This window comes from Panthera onca, chromosome D1 (assembly GCF_046562875.1).
Source record: "Panthera onca isolate mPanOnc1 chromosome D1, mPanOnc1 haplotype 2, whole genome shotgun sequence".
NCBI classification, from domain to species: Eukaryota; Metazoa; Chordata; class Mammalia; order Carnivora; family Felidae; genus Panthera; species Panthera onca.
In genome coordinates, this window is record NC_138348.1 from 72,303,519 (window position 1) to 72,329,096 (window position 25,578).

At 35.0% G+C, this 25,578-nt stretch overlaps 1 protein-coding gene across 2 annotated transcripts in view; it reads left to right on the top strand.

Moving 5' to 3' along the window:
* NAALAD2 (N-acetylated alpha-linked acidic dipeptidase 2) overlaps nucleotides 1-25,578 on the top strand; it is a 72,193-nt gene that overhangs the window by 16,726 nt on the left and 29,889 nt on the right. For both annotated transcript variants that reach the window (XM_060605387.2, XM_060605388.2), the window contains 9 exons: nucleotides 1,624-1,810; nucleotides 3,300-3,401; nucleotides 6,000-6,125; nucleotides 7,829-8,015; nucleotides 11,850-11,943; nucleotides 13,179-13,277; nucleotides 18,020-18,105; nucleotides 18,394-18,513; nucleotides 18,619-18,701. In XM_060605387.2, coding sequence (XP_060461370.1) covers nucleotides 1,624-1,810; nucleotides 3,300-3,401; nucleotides 6,000-6,125; nucleotides 7,829-8,015; nucleotides 11,850-11,943; nucleotides 13,179-13,277; nucleotides 18,020-18,105; nucleotides 18,394-18,513; nucleotides 18,619-18,701 — 1,084 coding nt within the window. The remainder of the gene's footprint in view (nucleotides 1-1,623; nucleotides 1,811-3,299; nucleotides 3,402-5,999; nucleotides 6,126-7,828; nucleotides 8,016-11,849; nucleotides 11,944-13,178; nucleotides 13,278-18,019; nucleotides 18,106-18,393; nucleotides 18,514-18,618; nucleotides 18,702-25,578) is intronic.

Below are 25,578 nucleotides of genomic sequence, written 5' to 3' on the forward strand. Positions count from 1 at the left end.
ATAAAGAAAAAAATAAAATTGCTTCTTTCTATAAACACAATAATGCTTTTTAAAACATATTGTAAGATGTTAAATGTCTGTAACCTGTAGTTTTCATTTAATGATAAAGGGAAAGCTTCACAGAGGAGAAGATGCTGGAGGAGTCCTAATGGATGATGAGTAGTTTGCAAGTGGGAAAGGGGAATAAAAGAAGTGGTGACAGAGGGAGATTCAGGTAGATGGGACAGTATTTATGTCTGAGAGAAGATCTTGTGCAAAGGGAACAGGTGGTCACTGCAGAAGGAAAATGAGTCTACCAAATGCTGCATGGTGGAGAGGGATGGGAAATGGAAAGGAGAAGCGTGAATCAGATGAAAAAGGACCCAATACGCCATGTTTGAGTGTGGTAATGGAGAGTGCAGGGAGCCATACAAGGAGTTCAAGTAGTTAAATAATATGAATGATTTCAAATTATCACTATTTCTCAAAGTCAGACAACTATGACTTTCATATTTATTTAATGTTTATTTTTTATTTTTGAGAGAGTACACGTGTTTGAGTGGGGGAGGGGCAGTGAACAGGGAAGACCCAGAATCCAAAGCAGGCTCCAATCTATGAACTGTCACCACAGAACCTGACGCAGGGCTCGAGCCCACAAACCGTGAGATCATGAACTGAGCCAAAGTTGGACACTTAACTGACTGAGCCACCCAGGAGTCCCATGATTTTCATATTTTAGCCCCAGCATTTAATGGCTATGAAATTGTGAGCAAGTTATTTGCCCTCTCAGCTTCCTCATTTGCAAAATGAGGACAATGGAAGAAGGGTTGTGAAGATTCAATGAGGTAACTCAGGTGAAAGTACCTGGTCACATGCCTGACATATAGTAAGTTTTCTGTAAATATCAACTTTCCTTTACTGCCTATATTTTTTGTTGTTGTTTGGTTGTCATATGGTTGACTAAAAAGCCGATTTACAAAAGCATTATTATTTTACTGAAACTTTTAAAAATATGGTTTACACTCATGTAAAGTGAACCGATATAAAAACTACTTTTATGAGGCTACTTAAATGCTACAACCCATTTACCCTCAGAACCAAGAGAACATTGCCCAAATGCACTTCAACAACCTGTATTGTATTATTGCTGGATAACAGGCAGGAACTAAGCAGTAGGCAATATAAAAAAAAAAAATGCATGGACTTTACCTTCAATAAAATCAATAAACAACTGAATAAATATGACAAGACTCTAGTAGAAGTATATGTTAGACAGCCAAGTTGGTCTCTGGAAAATATTATGAACTCCCCTTCCCCCAAAATGTCCTCCTCTACTGATGATCAGCAAGAAGAAGCACCACTGGTATAGAGGCATGACCTTCCAAGGTGCCTTCTTATAGCTGCATACATGTATTTACCATGGAATATGTTCTTTTCTGGGGAAGTATAATGTGAAAATTATAGTGACACACAAATAGTTTTTATTGGCATACCTAGAAATTGGTATCACTACCTGTTTTTTTTTTAAATCTCTGATGTGGAAATAATTTAGTATGTAAATGATGAGTGATACCTCTAGAACAGTCCTTAGCACATTGTCTGAATATAGATTTAACACCCACTTGTATTTTATTTTCATTGTAGTTCTTTTACAAAGCTCCCTCATCTGGCAGGAACAGAACAAAATTTACTTCTTGCCAAGAAAATCCAAACCCAGTGGAAGAAATTTGGACTGGATTCAGCCGAGTTGGTTCATTATGATGTTCTCCTATCCTACCCTAATGAGACAAATGCCAACTATATATCAATCATGGATGAACATGGAATTGAGGTGATGTGGAATTGCTGGTACTTGCTGTATTTTATGACCCCACTTGTTTATGTGAATTGGGATGTAGGGTCAAGTAAAAATAGAAATTTGCTAATAGTGCAGTGGAACTCATATTTCTTAGAAAAGTTGATAGGTTACAGAATAATTATTCAGTGTCTACTGTGTGTTAGGCACAGTGCTAAGTCTTGAAGCCAGAATGAAGTCTAGGAACATGGTCTCTTTGCTTTAAGTAAGGTATGGCAGACGTTGGAACACATCATTTTAAGTTAATACGGTAAGTGTTAGGAAGAGTATGGTTTCGGTTCTTTACACAGAAAAGGTTCACTTAGCCAGACACGGACTTAGAGAAGGCTTTCTGAAAGCAGGCCTCCCTGATATGTGAGTTATGAAAGATCCGAAGGGGTTAACCACATGAAAAATCAAAGTAAAAGAATTCTAGGCAGAAGAAAATTAAGGCAAAGGTTTGGAGACCTATACTAGATTAGTATTATTGAGGAACTTAAAATTTTTCTGTATTTCAAAAATGTAAAGTATGAAGTGGGCCACTGTAAGAGATAAACCAGGATAAATGTTTTGGGAACAGGTCATAAAAGGGCTTATACATTGTCGTAAGAGGCTTAGAATTCAACTTCAGTCAGTGAATACCATTTGCAAGTCCTAAGCAATGGAAGGATGTGACTAGAGAGGCATTTTTTAGATAGTTTAGGCTGTCTTCAGATTAGACCTTGACTAGGCAAGAAATTCAAATTGGAGTCTTAATAGTTCAGGTGAAAAATGATGATTCCCTGAATCAGGATGTTAGCAGGAATGAGGAAGAGGGATGATCTAAGAAACAGTTAGAAAGCAATATTAGTAGGAATTGATTAGTGATTGACTGGAGGCAGGAGATGAAGACAGAGTTCAGGGTGACTCCTAGTGTTTGGAATGGGTTGCTGGTTACTGACGCTGCTGGTAATCGCAGGGAATGCCAAACCAGAAGTCGGCCTGGGGTGAGAGATAATAAATTCAAAATTTGACATACTCAGTTTGGACATCCAATCTGAAATAACCATCTGGCCCTTAAAAATACAAGTCTGGAAATATTGGTATTATAAGTATATTGGTTAAGGTTAAAACTTTGAGACTCAGTGAAATCTTCCGGGAAGGGAGTATAAAATGATGCAGACAGTGGACTGGGGATAAAACACAGAAAATATTATTTACATGGAATTGAAAGAAAAGGAGTCACTGGAAAAGGAGGAGGAGAACCATGGGGATGCCACCTTCAAAGCCCTGTTTTTATATGGGAATTTCTAGTCACCTGAGATGGCATTAATTTGCAGAGTTGCTACTATTTTGAAGGCGATAATAATGATAAAGCTCTTTTTCATTGTTGCCAGTAGAATTTACCTGTTTAATTATTGAATCTAGTTTCGGAATGCTTAATCTTGATAGTGGGAGAAAATCTGGAATATTTCTCTCCAACTTTATGTGTTTCGATTCTCACTAGATTTTCAATACATCATACCTTGAGCCACCACCAGATGGATATGAGAATGTTACAAACATTGTTCCACCATATAATGCTTTCTCAGCCCAAGGCATGCCAGAGGTAAAATAAGACTTTTTTTTTTTTTTTTTTTTTTTTTTTTACTAAACTCTTTAAACCTCCCTTTGTTATTTAAAGCCTATGTTGAGGACTAAAACTAAGGAGAAAAGGTGAATCATATATGATCCATACTTTGAGATTCAGTGCTATGAGCACCCTGTGTAAAAATAGTTTAAGAAAAAGAAAAAAAAAGAGAAATACATAAAAATCAGAGCCTGATGAAGTGGATGCCACTCTGAAATGACAAGCTACTGAACATATCTTTAATTCAGTAATGTCAATAGATGTTTTTTACAAGCTTTTTTCCTTTGTTCATAGTCTTTGTCATAGATTTATAGATTACACCACAGAAGTTATTAACTTAATACTATGCTTGAAAATTAAACACGGTTGGGATTTCTTTTTTTCTTTTACAAATCTCCTTTATTTCACCCATCCCCCATCCATCTCCCCTCTGGCAACCATCGGTTTGTTGTCTGTGTGTGAGTCTGTTTGTTCATTTTTGTTTAAATTCTGCATGTAAGTGAAATCATATGGTATTTGTCTTTCTCTGACTTCTCTTAGCATAATACCCTATAGGTCTATCCATGTTATTGCAAATGACAAGATCTCATTCCTTTTTCTGGCTAAGTAATGTTTCATTATATATATATATATATATATACACACACACACACACACACACACACACATTATTTATATATAATGTTCATCTGTCAGTGGACACTTGGGCTGCTTCCATACCGTAGCTCTTGTGAATAATGATTCAGTAAACATAAGGGTGCATATATTTCTTTGAATTACGGGTTTTGTTTTCTTTGGGTAAATACCCAGTAGTATAATTACTGGATCATATGGTATTTCTATTTTTAATTTTTTGAGGAACTTCCATGCTATTTTCCACAGTGGTTGTACCAATTTACATTCCCACCAATGGTACCTGAGGATTTCTTTTTCCTTTTGTGAACACTTGTTATTTCTCATTTTTTTGATACTAGCCATATCTGACACATATGAGGTAATATCTCATTATGGTTTTGATTTGTATTTCCTTGATGATTAGTAATGTTGAGAATGTTTTCATGAGTCTGTTGCCCATCTGTATGTGTTCTTTGGAAAATTGTCTATTCAAGTCTTTTGCCCATTTTAATCAGATGATGTATGTATGTATTTATTTTTTGGTATAGAGTTGTATAAGGTCTTTACATATTTTGGATATTAATCCCTTACTGGATATATCACTTATAACTATCTTCACCCTTTTTAGTTTTGTTTATGGTTTTATTGACTGTGCGAAAGCTTTTTATTTTGATGAAGTCCCAATGGTTTATTTTTGCTTTTGTTTCCTTTGCCCAAGGAGACATATCTAGAAATATATTGTTAAGGCTAATGCCAAAGAAATTACTCCCTATGCTTTCTTTTATGGGCCTTATGGTTTCAGGTCTCACATTTAGGTCTTTAATCCTTATTTAGTTTATTTTTGTGTATGGTGTAAGAAAGTATCTTGGTTTCATTCTTTTGCATATAGGTGTCCATTTTTCCTAGCACCATCTATTGAAGAGACTGTCTTTACATTTTTGCCTCCTTTGTCATAGATTAATTGACTATGTAAGTGTGGGTTTATTTCTGGCCTCTATTCTGCTCCATTGATCTGTATGTCTGTTTGCATGCCAGTACCATGCTGTCTTGGTGTAGTATATCTTGAAATTTAGGATTATGATTCCTCCAGCTTTGTTGTTCTCCTCATGCTTAGTTTGGTTATTCCAGGTCTTCTGTGGTTCCATACAAATTTTAGTATTATTTTTTGTAGTTCTGTGACAAGGCTGTTGGTATTTTGATAGAGATTGCATTGAATCTGTACATTCCTTAGGGTAGTATTTTAATATTTTTCCAGTCTATGAGCATGGAGTGTCTTCTTTCTTCTGTGTCATCTTCGGTTTCTTTTATCAGTATTTTACAGTTTTGGGCGGTAAAAGTCTTCCAACTCCTTGGTTAGATTTATTCCTAGGTATTTTATTATTTTTGGTGTAATTATAAATGGGATTGTTTAAAACATAGCTGGGATTTTTAAAATGACTTTAACTGGGGTGCCTGGGTGGCTCAGTTGGTTAAGGGTCCAACTTCAGCCTAGGTCATGATCTCGCTGTGTCTGAGTTTGAGCCCTGTGTGGGGCTCTGTGCTGACAGCTCAAAGCCTGGAGCCTGTTTCAGATTCTGTGTCTCCCTCTTGCTCTCTGCCCCTCCCCCACTGACGCTCTGTCTTTTTCTCTCTCTCTAAAAAACAAACATTAAAAAAAAATTAAAAATAACATGACATTTATTTCCTGTGGCCCAGTATATGCTGATAATCTCTTCAAAACAGAACACACTGGTTAAAGTGTTACATATTGGCTTTTTTTTTTTTTTTAACTTCTCAAAGTATTGAAATATTTTCTAAAAACTTATACAGAATTAGCATGGATCTGTTTATTAAGCCCAAATCACGAAAGTTAACTTTTGATGATGTGGTATGGTGGAGCAAACTTATTGTTTGGTTTTCTCTTTAATTATAGCAGTATTACATATTTAATTTTTTTTTAATTTTTTTTTATTTTCCTTACAGGGAGATCTTATATATGTGAACTATGCTCGAACTGAAGATTTTTTCAAACTGGAAAGAGAGATGAACATTAATTGCAGTGGAAAGATTGTTATTGCAAGATATGGAAAAATCTTCAGAGGAAATAAAGTATTGTATCATTTGCTTTTCTAGAGGGAAGAGGATAGTATGTATCCTGTAAATGTAAATGATCAGCTTGTGTCATGTTTTCCAGAATTACCTCAATATACATATTAAAAGTTTTTTCCCCCTATTTGCCATGGTAGCATAGGAAATCCTGTTTTTTTGTTAACCTCCCATATCAAGAAAGGGAAATTACTTTTATTATAGAAACAAAATCTGCTTTTCAAAAAATTTTGAAGGAAATTTTGTATGTAAGCTGAAAAATTAAAACTTCCTTGCATTACTCAGTTTCCTTGCCCAGACATGATCAATCTTAACAGCTTTTCTTAGAATATATAAATTCTGTGAAATATGAACATAAATATCTTTTTGTATGTACTAATTTTACATATATTATACATTTTTTTATAAAGATAGGATATACAGTATATGTAGCTTTACTTTTTCACTCAGTTGTAATACAAAGGTATTCCTCTAAGCTAACGCATTGAAAGTTGTATAATGTGTGGCTAAGAGTCTAGGACTCTAGATCCATACTACATGGGGTCTAGTCTAGTCTAGGCTGTTTTCTAGATCTTTTACTGCAAGCAAGTTATTTAACCTTTCTCTGCCAATGTTTCCTCGTATATAAAGTGAAATTAGTGCTATCACTTTAGAATGCTTACTGAGATGAAATTATTTTGTTTGAAAGCACTTATGATAGTGACTGGTACTTAGCTAATTATGAATACCTGGCTTCTTATTAAGTAAATATCTCATTCTAGATAGGTGCATAATACTTTATATAAGTATTATGCATGCATAAGACTTGATAAGCAGTTTAACCATTCCCGTGTTGACAGATGCTTGGCTTGAATTTATTACTATTACAAATAATTACATTGTGAACATCTTTGTCCATAAACACTTGAACATTTATGTAAAGACTTTTGTAGTATAGATTCCTAGAAATTGAATGGCTGGATCAACATGTATGTCCTTTCAAAATTTTGAAAGCCATCATCAAAATGCCTTCAAAAAAGTTGTGACAGATTTCATTCGCATTCATATTGTAAGAATGATTTCTGAATATTGGAATGTGTTTTAGTTAATCAAGACTGATGGTTATCTATCTTTTGCTATAATACTTCTGATAGTGAAGAATTCAGAATCTTGCTTGGAAAGGTTTTCCTGTTTGTGTTCAGTTTGGATTGTTAAAAAGTGTTTACAGAACACGATGGGCAATTTTTCACACACTACAACTATTTTGTATAGAACTTTAGTTTAGTTCCACAAATATTTGTATGATGTGCCAGACTTGGAGGGTGGGTAGTTAAAAGTGAATTAAGACATGGTCCCTTTTCTAAAACCACCCTCAGTCTAGCAGGGGAGAAAGATATTTTAAAGGTATTTAAAATACTATGACCCATCCTATAACAGAGATGTGTACAAAATAGAAGAGGCAGAAAGAAGGGAGACATTAATTTTGTAGTTTTAGGGACAATAGGAATGTTTAAAAGAAGAGACAGTCGCTTATTTGGAGTTGTATAGAGTAAATGAGAGTTGTTTGCTCTCCCAGGGGAGAAATTGTATTCAAGACATAAAGGATTGAATGTGTAACAGCATGACAGAAAGCAGTGCCTTAAGTTTCCTTACATTATTAAATTGATTTTCACTTAGATGAATTAATTTGCCAGTACTACTTTATGGATTGCACATTGCCCCTGCAGGTTAAAAATGCCATGTCAGCAGGAGCCATAGGCATCATCTTGTACTCCGATCCAGCTGACTACTTTGCCCCTGGGGTACAGCCATATCCTAAAGGATGGAACCTTCCTGGAACTGCAGTGCAGAGAGGGAATGTGTTAAATTTGAATGGTGCTGGTGACCCGCTCACTCCAGGCTATCCAGCTAAAGGTAATGGATGGGCCTGTCACGGTCCACCTATTTTTACAAAAATATTACTTGCCCTTTTAGAAGACATAAAAGCAAACATCTATAGGATAACCTTAAAACTGTATGTAATTGTAATGTTTTGGATTACTGTTGCTAGGAATTCAAAAACCTTTCCCTCGTATTACTTTTTTTTTTATTTTTTTATTTGTTTTTTTTTAATGTTTGTTTATTTTTGGGAGAGCGGGGGAGGGGGGGAAGAGCAGAGAGAGAGACACAGAATCCGAAGCAGGCTCCAGGCTCTGAGCTCTCAGCACAGAGCCCGATGTGGGGCTTGAACCCATGAACCATGAGATCATGACCCAAGCCAAAGTTGGCACTCAACTGACTGAGCCACCCAGGCCCCCCTCCCTTGTGTTACTTTTGTTTCAAATTTCCATGAGGTGTGGACATGGAGAGGGAAGGGTGGTTGAATTTCTCTTTAATTTTTTTTTTTTTTTTTTTTTTTTTTTTTTTTTTGAGAGAGAGATGGGGCACGAGCAGGGGAGGGGCAGAGAGAGAGAGGGAGACACAGAATCTAAATCAGGCTCCAGGCTCCAAGCTGTCAGCAGAGAGCCCAATGGGGGGGCTCAAGCTCATGAAGATCATGAGCTCAGATCATGACCTGAGCCAAAGTCAGCTGCTCAACCTACTGAGCCACCCAGGCACCTCAATTTCTCTCTACTTTTTTTTTTTTTTTTACTTTTTTTTTAATGTTTATTTATTTTTGAGAGACACAGTGACAGAGTGAGAGCAGGGGAGGGGCAGAGAGAGACGTAGACACAGAATCCAAAGCAGGCTCCAGGTTCTGGGCTATCAGCACAGAGCCCAACGTGGGGCTTGAACCCACGAACTGTTAGATCATGACCTGAGCTGAAGCTGGACGCTTAACCGACTGAGCCACCCAGGTTCCCCTCTCTCTACTTTTCATAGAGGTCCGAAACACAGGTCCCCATACCCAAAGTAACGTTGCTTTTACCAAACTAGGACTTTGGTTTTCTGAACTGCTTACTGATTTTATCCTTCTTTAGATGATACATTTGTATTTTTTTTAAATACTAATAAGTTTTTGATGTTGTTTAATATGTAAAATGTAAAACGTTTTGACATCTGTGTAACTACCTCCACAATTAAGATAATGAACATATCCATTATCCCAGAGTTTTCACTCATCTCTATGTAATGTTTTCCTTTCAACCCTTCCTCACCCACTCCTTGCCAATTCCTAGGCAATCACTGATCTGCTTTCTGTCGGCATAATTATTTTGAGATCCATCCACGTTTACGTCTGTGTCAATATTTCATTCTTTTTTATGCTGTGTAGTATTTCACTGGATACACTATAGCTTGTTTATTCATTTATTTGTTGATGGATATTTGGATTGTTTTTAGTTTGGGGACTCCTGTATATAAAGCTACTATGAACAGTTGTATAGAAGTCTTTACATGTACATATGCTTTTAGTTCTCATGGATGAATCTATAGAAATGCAATGGCTGGATAATATGATGCATATTTAACCTTTGAAGAAATTTTCAAATTGTTTTCCAAAGTGGTTGTACCATTTTACACCTTAGCATCAGTGTGTGAGTATTCCAGTTACTGTACCCTTGCTACATTTAGTTTGGTCATTCTTTTTGATTTTACATTCTAATAGAGAATCCTCCAACTTACTTTTTTTTTTTTTTCCCAAAGTTTTGGGGCCATTCTAGGTCCTTTCCGTGTGAATTTTAGAACAAGCTTATTTCCACTGAAAACGCTCCTGGGAATTTGAGATTGAATTAAATCTATATGTCAGTTTGGGTAGAACTGACATTTTAGAAGATACTAAATATTTTGATCTGTGCACATGACACAACTCTTCGATTACTTAGGTATTATTTAATTTATCTCAACATGTTTGTAGTTTTATTGTACAGATCCTGTCTTTCACATTTATCCACATGCATGGATAGTTTTATGCCTTTTAAAAACACATTTTAAATTTCAATGTCCATACACTTATTGCTAGTAAATAGAAATGCTTTGTATTTGTAGAAGAAATACATTGATCTTGTGTCCTGCAAACTTGTTAAACTTAGTAGTTCTAGCAGATTTCTGTAGATACTATCAGTCTTTACACAGATGATCATGTTTTCTGAGAATACGTTTTATTTCTTTGTTTCCAGTATGGATGCCTTTTGCTTTTTAGTATACTGGCTAGTACCTCTCCTACACTGCTGAAGAAAGTTGTTTAGAGGACATACCTTTCCCTTTGTTCCTGCCTCAAGGAGAAAAAAAATCTAGTGTTTCCTTCTTAAGTCTGATATTGCTGTAGGTATTTTTTATAGATGTTTTTTGTCAGGTTGACAAAAGTTGTCAGGTTTGTCAGGAAGTTTACCTCTAATGTGCTAAGAGCCTTTATCTTAGCACATTTACCTAGGAATGTACAATGGATTTTGTCAAATGCTTTTACCGAGTCTTGAGATGATAATAAGTTCTATTTTGTTAAGTTATACTCGTAAACTTTTGAATGTTAAACCAACCCTGCCATCCTGGGATAAACTCTACTTGAACACAGTGCATTATCCTTTTGTTAAGAATATCTTTCATGAGGGGTATTGGCCTATGGATTTATTTTCTTGTGTATTTCTATCTCATTTTGGTTTCAGAGTAATGTTGGCCTCATGGGATGAGTTGGGAACTATTTCATCTTTTTTTAAATAGGAGTTTATATAGAATGGGTTTGATTTTTGCCTGTAAACATTCAGTAGAATTCCCTAGCAAATACATCTGGGCCTGAAGTTTTGTTTTATAGGAATGTTTTTAACTACAAATTCAATTTTTTAAACAGGTATGTGGCTAGTTAGGTTGTCCATTTATTCTTGAGTGAGCTTTGGTAGTTTGTCTCCTAAGGGTTTTGTCCATTTCATCTAAGTTGTTAAATTTAATAGAGTTGTTCATAATCTTCTCAGTCTGTGTGTGTGTGTGTGTGTGTGTGTACATACATGTACAAGTATTCTGTTCTTTATTCCTGATTGTGGCAATTTTTTTTTCTTTTTTTCCTGAACTGTCTTGCTAAAGGTTGATCAGCTTTATTGATATTCTCAAAGCACCAGCTTTGGATTTTATTAATAATTGCTACCATTTTTCTATTTCATATTTCTTACTTTTCTGCTCTGATCTTTATTATGTCCTTTCCCTGCTTATTTTTGCGTCATTTGCTCTTCTTTTCTAGTTTGTCAAGGTGGAATCTGATGTCGTTTGATTGAAACCTTCCTTTGTTTCTAAGATGGGTGTTTTAGTGCTGTACAACTATTTTGGCTGAAAGCCAAAGTCCCAGTGAGGTTGTAAGTCTAACAATAGTTTTCAGTCTTCCTTTAAAGGGAATATTGTATTACTATTTGAATAGGATCTTTATTATTCCCAAGATCTCATAAGTTCCCTTTGATTTTTTTTTAGTTATATCTAGTTTGAGAATTTGGGACACATTTTCCAGGCAATTGGTTAAATGAGGCTTCTTTAAGAAGGATTCAAGATATCCTTGAAGAAATAAAATATTCTTCTAAAATTCAAGAGAAATACATGAAGTGTCAAAACAAATTTGGAAATTTTTAATCCCAATGGTTAATTTTACATTAAAATATAAATGATTTAGTTTCTTACTGTTGAATAAAATAGGCCATGTTAGGCAAAACAATCATTGGCTTGGGGGGAACTTTCAGTTTTTGATATAACTTCAAACATGTAATAGATCTGCAATAGTAATAAAAGAAATCTCTTTATACCCTTGGCTCAGATTCTTCAATTGTTTTCAATTTACCTTATTGATTTCTGCAGAGTACACTTTTAGACTTGATGTCAAAGAAGGAGTGGGAATCCCCAAGATCCCTGTACATCCTATTGGGTATAACGATGCAGAAGTATTATTACGGTATGTGTTTTTAATTGGATAGGAGATTAAGATATTTTGTACTAATATGTCCATTTTCTCATCTAAAATCAATGTAATCTAATTATGTTGAAAGTTAAGTCTGGTTGTACACCTGAAACCAATGTTATGTGTCACTTATATGTCACTAAAATGTTTTTAAGTAAAAATTCAGGAAACAAAGTAGGAAAATGAGTTAAAAAAAAGAAAAGTCTTGTGTCAAGATTCTCCTGAAGTAGGAATAGCAGAGCACAGCAGGAAATGGCAAGAAACTATTAGTTTGCTACAAATGAAAGTCTCAAGAGCAAAACTGTCCAAAGATAAAAAATACTGATTGGAAATTTTTCAAGTAGTTGGATTTTCTTAGGTATTAATTTGATGTTTATACCTGACCTGTATTTTAAAAATATTATAATGTCCACTACTTATTAGATTTGTGAACTTGGACCAGCTACTTAATCTTTCTCTGATTCAGTTTCCTTGTCTGTGAAATGAGGATAGTAATTGTTTCTCCCTGATAGAGTTTTGAGGAGGAGGAGATGAGATCAAGTACATGAAGTATCTAGAATATAGTAAATATTTAATTAATGTTTGCTATTCTTGCATTCTGTTACTGATGTTCTTTTACAAACATCCAGACTTTTTTTTTTAAGATGTCTATACCAATACAATTAGTGATTGCTTTATGAGTACCTACTAGATAATCAGCGCCTCTAGGAATTAATTTATTCTCCTTAACACAGTCATGAATTTCCTATTTTCAGTATTTCTTAAAAAAAAATCTTTAATGTTTGTTTATTTTCGAGCACAAGTGGGGGAGGGGCAGAGAAAGACACAGAATCCGAAGCAGGCTCTAGGCTCCAGGCTGTCAGCACAGAGCCTGTGGTGGGTCTCGAATTCACAAATCATGAGATCATGACCTGAGCTGAAGTCAGTATTTTCAGTATTTCTTCATCTTAAGTCTTCACTAGTCAAAAGTAAAGAGGCCGATGCTTCTCATTTCCTCTCCCTATCTTTTTCCTTAAGCTGTCTTATCACCAACATATTAAATACTTTATCTCAATTATGGCTTTCTCGGTAAAATGTCAGTTCCCCAAGGAGAGGGAACGTTAGCAGTACCTAGCTCAATAAATATTTGTTAAATGTACGATGAAATATCTCATTGTCAGACTTCATGATTTCTTCTAAGAAACTGTGACATCAGCCTTCTTTCTGTCATTTTCATTTTCTCTCGACAGTCACATGGGAGGAACTACTCCACCAGATGACAGCTGGAAGGGAAGTCTTAATGTGGATTACAACATTGGGCCTGGCTTTGCAGGGCATGATTCCTTCAGGTAATTTTATATTACTTTAATAGACTGGAAAAGTTTTATATGTTTAATGGAAAAATGTCAAGGTAACTGTTCTGCCAGGTAGCTTTTGCTTGTCTTTTTCTCATTTTTCATAGTGAACAATTGATACTTACAGGGGTGCTTGGGTGGCTCCAACGCTGGGTTTTGGCTCAGGTCATGATCTCACAGTTTGACAGAATGAGCCCCGCCTTGAGCTCTGTGCTAGGCGTGGAACCTGCTTGGGATTCTCTCTCTGCCCCTCCCCATTAGCTCATGCTGTCTCTTCCTCTCTCAAAATCAATAAATAAACATTTTTTAAAAATTGAAAAAAAGAAGTACTTACAGAGTGATGTACTGAATTATTATTCTTATAGTGGTATCAGAACATTTGTTTTATAAAGTCTTAAACATGACTAAATTTGAGTTTAGTGTTTAACATTTAACTTCCTTTTTCACCTTAAGTTTTAGAACAATGTTTCAGATAACCCAGTATTTCAAATGTATAACATTTTGGAAGTTGCCTTAAGGGAAGGAGTACAAGAGAGGAGACAAAGGAGGGTAACATATTGCTCACCTACTATGTAGGGTAAGCACATAACTATGGTAAGGCTCAATGCATTATCATTCTCACATGCACTATTGTAGAGGAGTGATCACAGAATATTTGTTCATTGAGCTTAAGTTATACAGAAAGGTTAAGTTGAACACTGGATCAAGGCAGGCAGGAAATTGCAGTTTAAAGAGATCATCTTGGGTAGAGTTGTGAAACAACATGGCATGATTACAACTTGAAGTAGTTTGATTTGCCTGAAAAAGAAAAGGAGATAGAACACTGATAAATCAGAGAACATATAGCTCTTTTTAATAAAATCAGTCTTTTTTGGTAACACGTTACCATAGGATTCTTAGTGGTTTTTAGTTTTTGTAAGAATTTTTCTCCAGAACTTTTAAGGTATTAGAAGATTAATATTTTATTTTATGGGAATTTTAGAAATACTTTATGTAAGTGCTTATTTATCTTTATAACTTAGAGCAGAGTTACTTTAATATAAGAGAGTTTATTATCTAATTTATTAATACCTTAACAGCAGCAGGAAAACCTAACACACACAATGAAAGATAAAGGCAGTTTGTTTGTTTATTGAGTGTGAGCAGGGAAGAAGGGCAGAGGGAGAGAGAGAGAATCTCAAACAGGCTCCATTCTCAGCATGGAGCCTGATGCAGGCCTTGATCCCATGACTAAGGATCAAGACCTGAGCCAAAATCAAAAGTCAGACACTCAACCAACTAAGCTATCCAGGTGCCCCAACAAAGGCCTTTCTGATTTAGAAACAGAAACATGATGACACAGAGAACACAGAAAACCTACAGCTTCAGTTCTATAATTGTAGTTCAAGAGTAAATCAGAAGCATACAAATCCCCTTGTCTAGATATCAAAAAGCTGTTCTTCACCATGGGCATAAAATTATTAATTGATCTGAGCTCAAAATGAACAAATACACAAATAAAAATCTCTGTCATTTTTCACCCAGAAGAGTTCTTGACAATCTATTTACAGATATTCAACGTCGTTTTTCACTCAGATAAGCCGTCTAGATTCTCTGTCATTTCTCACCCAGAAGAGCCCTTGACAATTTATTAATCCATTTACAGAGATTACTGAGTGACAAGACATGAAACCACATTTCTGGAGGGGGAGATGGGTGGGAGGATGGGCTAAACGGATGACGGGCATTAAGGAGGGCACTTGTTGGGATGAGCACTGGGTGTTATATGCAAGTGATGAATCAATGGGTTCTACTCCTGAAATCCTGAAACGAATACTATACAGTATATTAAGTAACTTGAATTTAAATAAATACATTTTTAAAAAACATGTACAAAAAAAACCCAAAACACGAAATCAGTAGGAAAAAGAGTATATAGTTAGAGATGCACAAAAAAGAGACAAACCAAGGAACAGACTTAACTATAGAGAACAAACTGATAGTTACCAGAGGGGAGGTAGTTTGGGGAGAATGGATGAAACAGGTGATGGGGTTAAAGAGTACACTCATCATGATGAACACCAAGTAATGTACAGAATTGTTAAATCACTGTATATTGTATGCCCGAAGCTAATAGAACACCATATGTTAACTATACTGGAATTAAAAAAAAAAAAAAACTTAATAATAAAAAAAGCTAGAGGGGCACCTGGCTGGCTTAGTCAGTAGAGCATGAGACTTTTGATCACGGGTCATGAGTTCAGGTCCCATGATGGGCATAGAGCTTACTTAAAAAAAGATAATTTTTTTAAAAATTTTTTTTAACGTTTATTTATTTTTGAGACAGAGAGAGACAGAGCGTGAACAGGGGAGGGGCAGAGAGAGAGGGAGACACAGAATCCGAAACAGGCTCCAGGCTCTGAGCTGTCAGCACAGAGCCCGATGCGGGGCTCGAACTCACAGACCGCGAGATCATGACCTGAGCCGAAGTCGGACACTTAACCGACCGAGCCACCCAGGCGCCCCAAGTATAATTTTTAAAAAGTTGGAGATACAGATCATCAGCAGAGTTAAAATTCTGTCACTGCTTCTGATTTACCTCAGAGCCAAAAGAAGACATGTCTGGGTTTATGCTACCCACACCTGCTTCTGTGAGGTGAATCTATTGCACATCTCAATGGAACTTCCAAAAATGCTAAAGGATGATTTTTTTTAAGTAAAACCATAATTCTCCTACAGATATAAAATGAACATGTGTCAAATATTTCATTTAATTCATTAATAAGGAAGCCGCAAAAGAGTTTAAGATGGTTCAAAGGAAAATTCAATGATACAAAAACAGAATGCTGAAATGAAAGTACAGTACTCAATAGCAGAAAAACTTGTTTCTTCCACTCTGAAGGAATGAACTAAATATTCACTAGACAGATTGAGTGTTTCAGTCGATATGTTGTTTCTACAAATTAACCTTATTCTCTACAGAGTTGTGAAATCTTCTAATCAAAGACACTGATAGGCAGAGGTAACTGATGGATGAGCTAAGGCCTTTCTTGCTTTTTCCTTAAAGGAGTTTATTCATTCACTTCACAAATATTTATTGAGCATTTACTATAACCTAGGTACTATTCAGCAGTGCACAAAACAGGCAAAATTCCCTCCCATGTGGGGCTTACATTGTCGTTCTTTTTTTTTTTTTTTTTTTTTTTTTTGGAACATTATGAATTTGAAGTGATAATAGGACAAATGGATATTCTTTTAGAAACTTCTGGAGTCAATGGTATTAAAACTAGGAAGACTTAAGGATTAAATATGTGGATAGTCTATTTTCAGGTTTTGATTAAAATAGATTTTTTTTTTCCGGGGTGCCTGCGTGGCTCAGTCGGTTGAGCGTCCGACTTCGGCTCAGGTCATCTTCTCACAGTTCGTGGGTTCGAGCCCCAAGTTGGGCCCTGTGTTGACAGCTCAGAGCCTGGAGCCTACTTTGGATTCATTGTCTCCCTCCTCTCTGCCCCTAGCCCACTCGCATTCTGTCTCTGTCTCTCTCAAAAATAAATACACATTAAAAAAAAATTTTTTTTAAATAGATTTTTTTTCCTCATTCCTCATTTGTAACATTCGTATTTTCTTCATTTAATGACATAGTATCAATGGCTTGGGGTTTCTTACTAACCTTGGGCTTCTGTTTTTAGATATACATGCTAAAAGTGTTTCTGCTTTTTTGCTATTAGTTTTTATCTATTTCATATTTTAAATGAACATTTAAAAATATTTTTTTTATCTGAATATGCATTCAGAAACACAATATACTTCTGGTGGGGAAAAACCAGAATCTGCAGTTAGCAATGTAAAGGTTTTGACAACCTCTTAATTCCTCCATTCATAAATAAACATAAATTAGAAACTGCTGAGATTCCTCTATCTACCCCACCCCCCATGGATAAAGATTTATTTTGTTTACTTCTGAAAAAAATGGCTCAGCATTTTCTCATATCATTTTGGGTTCATAAAATATGAATTGCTTTTTTGTTTGTTTGTTTTTCTATTTGAGCTTGATTGAATTTTGCTTTGAATTATAATTTGGGAAGTTGTATTTCATGAACGGATATTTAAAACGCTGGCCCAAATCAGAATCAACAGTGATGGGCTAGAAAAGTTTCATCATACAGTTGTCTTATGCATTTTAGCAGGTGCTTCCCAAATTCCTATTTCCTTCCCAAATTTGCCATGTTTCTTTTTGGCAGCTCTCAGCCAGCTATTTAACAATGTACTGACTGAATAACCTTGAAGAAAGGTCAATAACCTTGAAGAAAGTTACTCACCAGCAGGAATTAATGTAAATACAAAGACCTACTTAAAAAATGCTTATTTGTTCTTTAATACATAATTGGCTGTCTTATTTTTGTAATTCATACAGTATACTTACAAAGTTTAGAATGAATACCCAAGACATTTTGAATAAGTATTTTGGACTTTATTAACAATATAGCTTTGTTGGAGGAGTAATAAAAAATATTGACATTCTATTTTCAAAATCTGACTTCAAGCATGCTTAAGTACTTAGGAGTAAAATACATTAACCATTTGCAAATTGCACACATCAACAATATTAATGATTATAGAATTTAGGTTGTGGATGTATGGGAATTCATTGACTTAGAGTTTTCTGTAATTTTGAGATTTTTCATAATAAAACATTGGAACAAAACTGTTAGACATAATGCTCTACGTGAAGTAATTTATTCCCTTTGTAATCCTAGGAAGGTTAGAATGCATGTTCATAACACCAATAAAATTACAAGGATTTATAATGTGATTGGAACAATCAGAGGATCTGTGGAACCTGGTGAGTATGAATTTTTTAAACACCTCATTTTCACAAAGATTAGAAGAGTAAGAGATAAAAACCTTTAGTCAATAATTCTTTATTTCCCTTGAGTGATTAGAGACAACTACATTTGAAAAAAAAAAAAAATTGCACAACGCTAAAAGAAACCTGTACTTTATAAGTGTTGATTTTTTTTTTTTTCTATAGAAGAAACACAACCAAAAGGGAGTTTAATTTAAAGACACAAGTCACAAGTATTTGTAAGGTATTCAAAATTGTAGTTCTTTTGAACACATTATTTTCCAGACAGGTATGTTATTCTAGGAGGTCATCGGGACTCCTGGGTGTTTGGAGCTATTGACCCAACCAGTGGAGCTGCTGTTTTGCAAGAAATTGTCCAGAGTTTTGGAAAACTGATGGGTAGAGGTAAATGATGTTTCTTTGGTAGGTGATGACAAAACATGACTCACTTAATTTTCCTCTATTTTTAGGCACATGTGCCTAATTAATGTATGTTAACAATGATTGCAGGCTGGAGACCTAGAAGAACAATCATTTTTGCCAGCTGGGATGCAGAAGAATTTGGGCTACTGGGCTCCACAGAATGGGCTGAGGTAAATATGGCCGGAGGTTCTTGTTCTTGATCAACAGGGAAACAAATACATGTATTTCAGGGTGATCACAGATAGATTCCATTAGCTAAAAATGGTTTTAGTTTGGAGAAAGACTAATTTAAGAAATTTTGTAAATGGAATTATTTTAGTAAATTGCCTTTCTGATATCAGATATTTATTTCTTCTTTAGGTATGATTGATTTTCATTTCACACTGGTCCCAGATGCTTTATCTTTAAGTGTCTCTCCTAGACACCCTTCTTTCATCTTCCCTTAGCCTCCACATTGAGTAAGTTCTTTAACGTACAAGGTAAGGCCACACATTTTTGTCAAGACATGAACACTGTATACTTGCTTTACCTGCACCATCTATTTATCTTTGGGTTGATATTTTATAGAATTGTTTTAAAGCATGTCATATATTTCTTGTTATTGTCTGGTTTTAAAATACTTTCCTCCTGACTACTTACCTGTTTATTTTGAAATAATGTGAATGAAATAAACATGGGGGTGAAATCATACAGTTATTTCTCTGCTTTCTTATCCGTATATTCAATTGACATGGCAAAGTTTTGTTATCATTTTGGTAATTATCAATATGCATTTTGGAAGTAGACTGTTCATTTGGATGAATCAAATGTCCTCTACTTTAAGAAATGCAAATTCTTGTGAATGCATGTATATATAAATACGTGACTCTGTTTCTCTAATTTTACCAACTTAAAGATCAAAAAAATCTCAGATATAAAATAAAACATGTACTTCACATTAATCTAAATAAATTGGGGTTAAAAGACAATTTCAACACTGTTAATTCATGATAATATTCAGCAGCATACTTTTCTTAAAAATAGTTAAGGAATCTTTATTTCTACTCAAAATGTTATAATGGAAACTCTGACTATCTATAGAAGAGACAGCTACTATTTGGCCATTATGGGCAAGGGGAGAGAGGAAATAGTCCTCACTTGTGCCATAACCACTCACAGCTTTACATTTTTTATTATAATATATTCTATTTATTTAATTTAAGTTTATTTATTTTGAGAGAGAGAGAGAGAGAGCATGCATACTCAAGAGCAGGGGAAGAGTAGAGAGAGAAGGAAAGAGAGAGGGGAAAGAATGAGAACATAACCCAAACTAGGCTCTGCACTGCCAGCATGGAGACCAATGCGGGGTTTGAACTCACGAACCGTGAGGTCATTACCTAAGGCAAAACCAAGAGTCAGATGCTCAACTGGCTGAGCCACCCAAGTGCCCCTATTCTTCTTTTTAAATTTAAGTATAGTTGATATACAGTATTAGTTTCGGGCACACAAACTGTGGATTGATAATTTTATACATTATTCAGTGCTTGCCACAATAAGTGCACTTACTACCATCTATCACCGTACAAAGTTATTATAATATTGACTATGCTGTACTTTACATTCATGACTTGTTTATTATTTATAACTGGAAGTGTGTACCTCTTAATCCCCTTCACCTATTTTTCCCATTTTCCCACTCCCCTCCCTTCTTGCAACTACTAGTTTTTTCTCTGTATTTATTAGCCTTTGTTTTTTGTTTGTTTTGTTTTACTTTGTTTTACTTACCACATAAGTAAAATCATGTGGTATTTGTCTTTCTCTGACTTAATTCAGTTAGCATAATACCTCCTAGGTCCATCTATAGGTCCATCTACAATGTCACAAATGGCAAAATTTCATTCTTTTTTATGACTGAGTAGTATTCTCGTGTGAGTGTGTGTGTGTGTGTGTGTGTGTGTGTGTGTGTGTGTGTGTAGAGAGAGACACATCACATCTTCTTCATTCATCCCTTGATGGACTCTTAGGTTGCTTCCATATCTTGGCTATTATAAGTAATGATGTAATAAATATAGGGGTGCATATATCTTTTTTAATTTGTGTTTTTATTTTCTTTGGATAAGTACCCACCAGTGGAATTTCTGGATCATATGGTAGTTCTATTTTTAGTTCTCTGAGGAACTTCCACGCTGTCCTGTAGTGACTGCTCCAATTTCTGTTCCTACCACCAGTGCACAAGGGTTCCCTTTTGTCCATGTCCTCACTGATACTTGTTATTTCTTATCTTTTTGATACTAGCTATTCTGACAGATAGGAGATGGTATCTCTTGTGGGTTTCATTTGCATTTCCCTGATAAATAATGTTGAGCATATTTTCATGTGTCTGTTAGCCATCTGTATGTCATCTTTGAAAACATGTCCATTGAGGTCCTCCACCCATTTTTTATTGGCTTATTAGGTTTTTTTTTGTTGTTGTTGTGTTGTATCGGTTCTTTATACGTTTTGGATATTAATCCCTTCTTAGTACATAATTTGTAAATATCTTCTCCCATTCAGTAAGTAGGTTGCCTTATTGTTTTATTGATGTTTTTATTTGTTTGTTTTTTTGTTGTTGTTTTGCTGTGCAAAAGCTTTCTATTTTGATGTAGTCTCAATTGTTTGTTTTTGCCTTTGTATCTCTTGCCCAAGGAGACAGATCCAGAAAGATATTACTGAGGCTGATATCCAGGAGATTACTGCTTATGTTTTCTTTTAGGAGTGTTATAGTTTCAGGTCTTACATTTAGGTCTTTAATAAACTTTGAGTTTGTTTTTGTGTATGGTATAAGAAAATGGTCTAGTTTCATTCCTTTGCATGTAGCTACTCAGTTTCCCCAACACCATTTATTGAAGAGACTGTCTTTTCCCTATTGCATATTTTGCCTCCTTTGTCATAGAGTAATTGCCATTAAGTGGGTTTATTTTTGGCTCTGTATTCTGGTCCATTGATCTATGTGTCCTGTTTTGTTTTTTTTGTTTGTTTTTTTTTTTTTTGTTTACTTATTTTGGGAGTTAATTTATTTTGAGGGAGAGAGAGAGAATGGGAGAGAGGCAGAGAGGGACAGAGAGAGAATCCCAAGCAGGCTCTGCACTGTCAGCACAGAGCCCGAAGTGGGGCTTGAACTCACGAACCATAAGATCATGACCTGAGCTGAAATCAAGCCAAATGCTCTACCATCTGAGCCACCCAGGCACCCCAATGTGTGCCATTTTTGTGCCAGTACCATACTGTTTTGATTACTATTGCTTCTTAGTGTAGTTTGAAATGTGGGATTATGATATCTCTAGTTTTGTTCTCTTTTCTTAAGATTATCTTGTTTATCTATAGTCTGTTGTGCTTCCATACAAATATTAGGATTATTCTAGTTCTGTGAAAAATGCTGTTACTGGTATTTTGATAAGGATTGCATTGCATCTGTAGATTGCTTTGGGTACTATGGACACTTAAAAATATTAATTAATCCATTCCACCAGCATAGTATATCTTTCCATTTGTTTGTGTTATCTTTGGTTTCCTTCACCAATACTTTCTACTTTTTAGAGTACAGATCTTTCACCTCCTTGGATAAATTTATTCCTAGGTATTTTCTTTTTGGTGTAGTTGTAAATGGGATTGTTTCTTTAAAATCTCTTTCTGCTACTTTGTTATTGGCATATAGAAACAACAGATTTCTGTGTATTAATTTTACATCTGGCAACTTAATCATTTATTAGTTCCATTAGTTTTTTGGTGGAGTCTTTAGGGTTTCCTGTATATAGTATCGTCATCTAGAAGCAGTGACAGTTTTCCTTTTCCTTACCAATTTGGATGCCTTTTTTTTTTTTTTTTTTTTCCCTTGTCTGACTGCTACAGCTAGGACTTCCAATATTATGTTGGAGAAACTGGCAAGAGTAAGCATCCTTGTCTTGTTCCTGATCTGTAGAGGAAAAGCTTTCAACTTTTCACCATTGAGTGTGAGGTTAGCTGTGGGTGTGTCGTTTGTGGCTTTTATTATGTTGAAGTATTTTCCTTCTAAACCCAGTTGCTGAGAATTTTTATCATGAATTTTGAATTTTGTCAAAAGGTTTTTCTGCATCTATTAAGATGATGTGATTTTTTTTTTTAATTTTTTTTTCAACGTTTTTTATTTATTTTTGGGACAGAGAGAGACAGAGCATGAACGGGGGAGGGTCAGAGAGAGAGGGAGACACAGAATCGGAAACAGGCTCCAGGCTCCGAGCCATCAGCCCAGAGCCTGACGCGGGGCTCGAACTCACGGACCGCAAGATCGTGACCTGGCTGAAGTCGGACGCTTAACCGACTGCGCCACCCAGGCGCCCCGATGATGTGATTTTTTTATTCTTCATTTTGTTAATGTGTGTCACATTGATTTGCAAATATTGAACAACCCTTACATCCCTGGAATAAATCCCACTTGATCATCATAAATGATCCTTGCATTTTTGGTTTGCTAATAATTTGTTGAGAATTTCTGAATCTATGTTCATCAGGGATATTGGCCTGCAATTTTCTTTATTTCTATGTATTTATTTTTTTGTAGTGTCTTTTAGATGGTTTTGGTATCAGGGTAATGCTGGCGTCACAGAATGGGACGTTTTACTTCCTCTTCTCTTTTTTGGAATAGTTTGAGAAAGATACATATTAGCTCTTCATAAGTGTTTGGTAAAATATATATGTGAAGCCACTGGGCTGGCCTTGTGTTTTTTGGGAGTGTTTTTGTTACAGATTCAATTTTGTTACGAGTAATTGATCTGCTCAGATTTTTGATTTCTTCTGATTGAGTTTGAGAAGATTGTATGTTTCTAGAATTTTATCTGCTTCTTCTAGCTTGTCCAGTTTTTGGATATTTAATTTTTATAGTCTTTTATAATATTTTGTATTTCCATGGTGTTAGCTTTAACTTCTGTTTTGTTCATGATTTTGAGTCCTCTTTTTCTTCGTGGGTCTGGCTAATGGTCAATCAATTTGGTTTATATTTTCAAAGAACCAGCTCTTAGTTTCACTGATACTTTCTCTCTTTTAAGTTTTTATTTCCTTTATTTCTGCTCTGATCTTTATTACTTCTTTTTTTCTACTAATTTTGGGTTTTGTTTGTTCTTTTTGGGTTTTGTTTGTTCTTTTTCTTTAAAATAAATTTTTTTTAATGTTAATTTATTTTTGAGAGAAAGAGTGTTGTGAGCTGGGGAGGGACAGAGAGGGAGACACAGAATCCAAAGCAGGCTCCAGGCTCTCAGCATTCTTCTATTTTTGGGTGGAATGTTCTGTATTTATCTGTTAAATCCATCTAGTCTAATGATTCATTTGAAACCACTGTTTCATAATAGATTTTCTGTCTGGATAATATATCTATTGATGTAAGTGGGGTGTTAAAATCCCCAACTATTATATTACCATGGATTTCTACCTTCTTATGTCTGTTAACATTTGCTTTATATATTGCTTTATATGTTAGGTGCATAGATATTTACCATTGTTATATCTTCTTGTTGGATTGATCTCATTATGTGATGCCTTCTTTGTCTCTTATTATAGTCTTTGTTTTAAAGTCTATTTTGTTTGATAAAAGTATTACTACTCCAACTTTTTTTTTTTTTTTGCTTCCTCTTACATGGATATCTTTTTCCATCCTTTCACTCTTTGTCTCTGTGTGTCTTTTGATCTGAGGTGAGTCTCTTTTAGACAGCATATAGATGGGTTTTGCTTATTAATCTATTCCGTCATTCTCTCTTGATTGGAGCATTTAGTCCATTTACATTAAGGTACTAATTAATAGATATATACTCATTGCCATTTTGTTAATTGTTTTCTGTTCAGTTTTTTTCTGTTCCTTTGTTCTTCTCTTGCTCTCTTTCTTTGTGATTTGATGGTGTTCCTTTAGTATTATGCTTGGGTTCCTTTTTATTTTTGTGTATTCTAGGTTTGAGTTTGTGGTTATGGTAAAGTTGATATATAACCTCTTATGTATTAGTACTCTATAAGTTGATGGCTACTTGGGTATGAATACATTCAAAAACACTAATTTTTGACCCCTCCCCCCCATTTTATTTATATGATGTCATATTTTACATATTTTTCATACTGCCTACCTAATATTCTAAATATAGTTGACTTTACTATTATTGTCTTTTTAACCTTCATACTAGCTTTATAAGTGACTCATTTACTACCTTTACTATATGTTTGCTTTTACCAGTAGAAATTTTTCCTTTCATAAATTTTTTTCTAGTATGACCTTTTCTTTTCTAAAGAAGTCTCTTTAATGTTTATTGGAAGGCAGGTTTAGTGATGATGAATTCCATTAGCTGTTGTTCATCTGGGAAACTCTTTATCTCTTCAATTCTGAATGGTAAACTTGGTGGATGGAGTATTCTTGGTTATGTTTTTTTCTACCACTTTTAGCACTTTGAATGTATCATGCCCCTCACATCTGGCCTGCAAAGTCTCCGATAAATCAGCTCATAGCCTTACTGAGTTTCCTTTGTATGTAAGTATTTGCTTTTCCCTTGGTGCTTTTAAGATTCTCTCTTTATGTTTTGACATCTTAATTATTATGTTTCTTGGTGTGGACTTCCTTGGGTTTATTTTATTTGGGGGATCCCTGGTATTCCTGGATGTCTCTTTCCTTCCCCCAGTTAGGGAAGTTTTCAGCTGTTATTTCTTCAAATAAGTTTTCTGCTTCCTTCTCTCTTTGTTCTCCTTCTGGGAACCCTGTAATGCAGAAGTTGTTATGCTTAATGCAGTGATACCTTAACCTGTCCTAATTAAAAAAATTTTTTTTTCTTTTTGCTGTTCAGTTTGGTTGCTTTCCACAATCCTATTTTCCAGCTCACTGATCTGTTCTGCTGCCTCTATTCTGCTGTCATTTTAGTTATTGTATTTTTCAGTTCTGATGGTTCTTTTTTATATTTTCTGTCTCGTTGAAGTTCTCACTGAACTCACCTAACCTTCTTTCAAGTCTGTTGAGCATCTTTATGACCATTACTTTGAACTCTTTCTCAGGTAGATGGCTTATTTTTGTTTCATTTTGCTGAG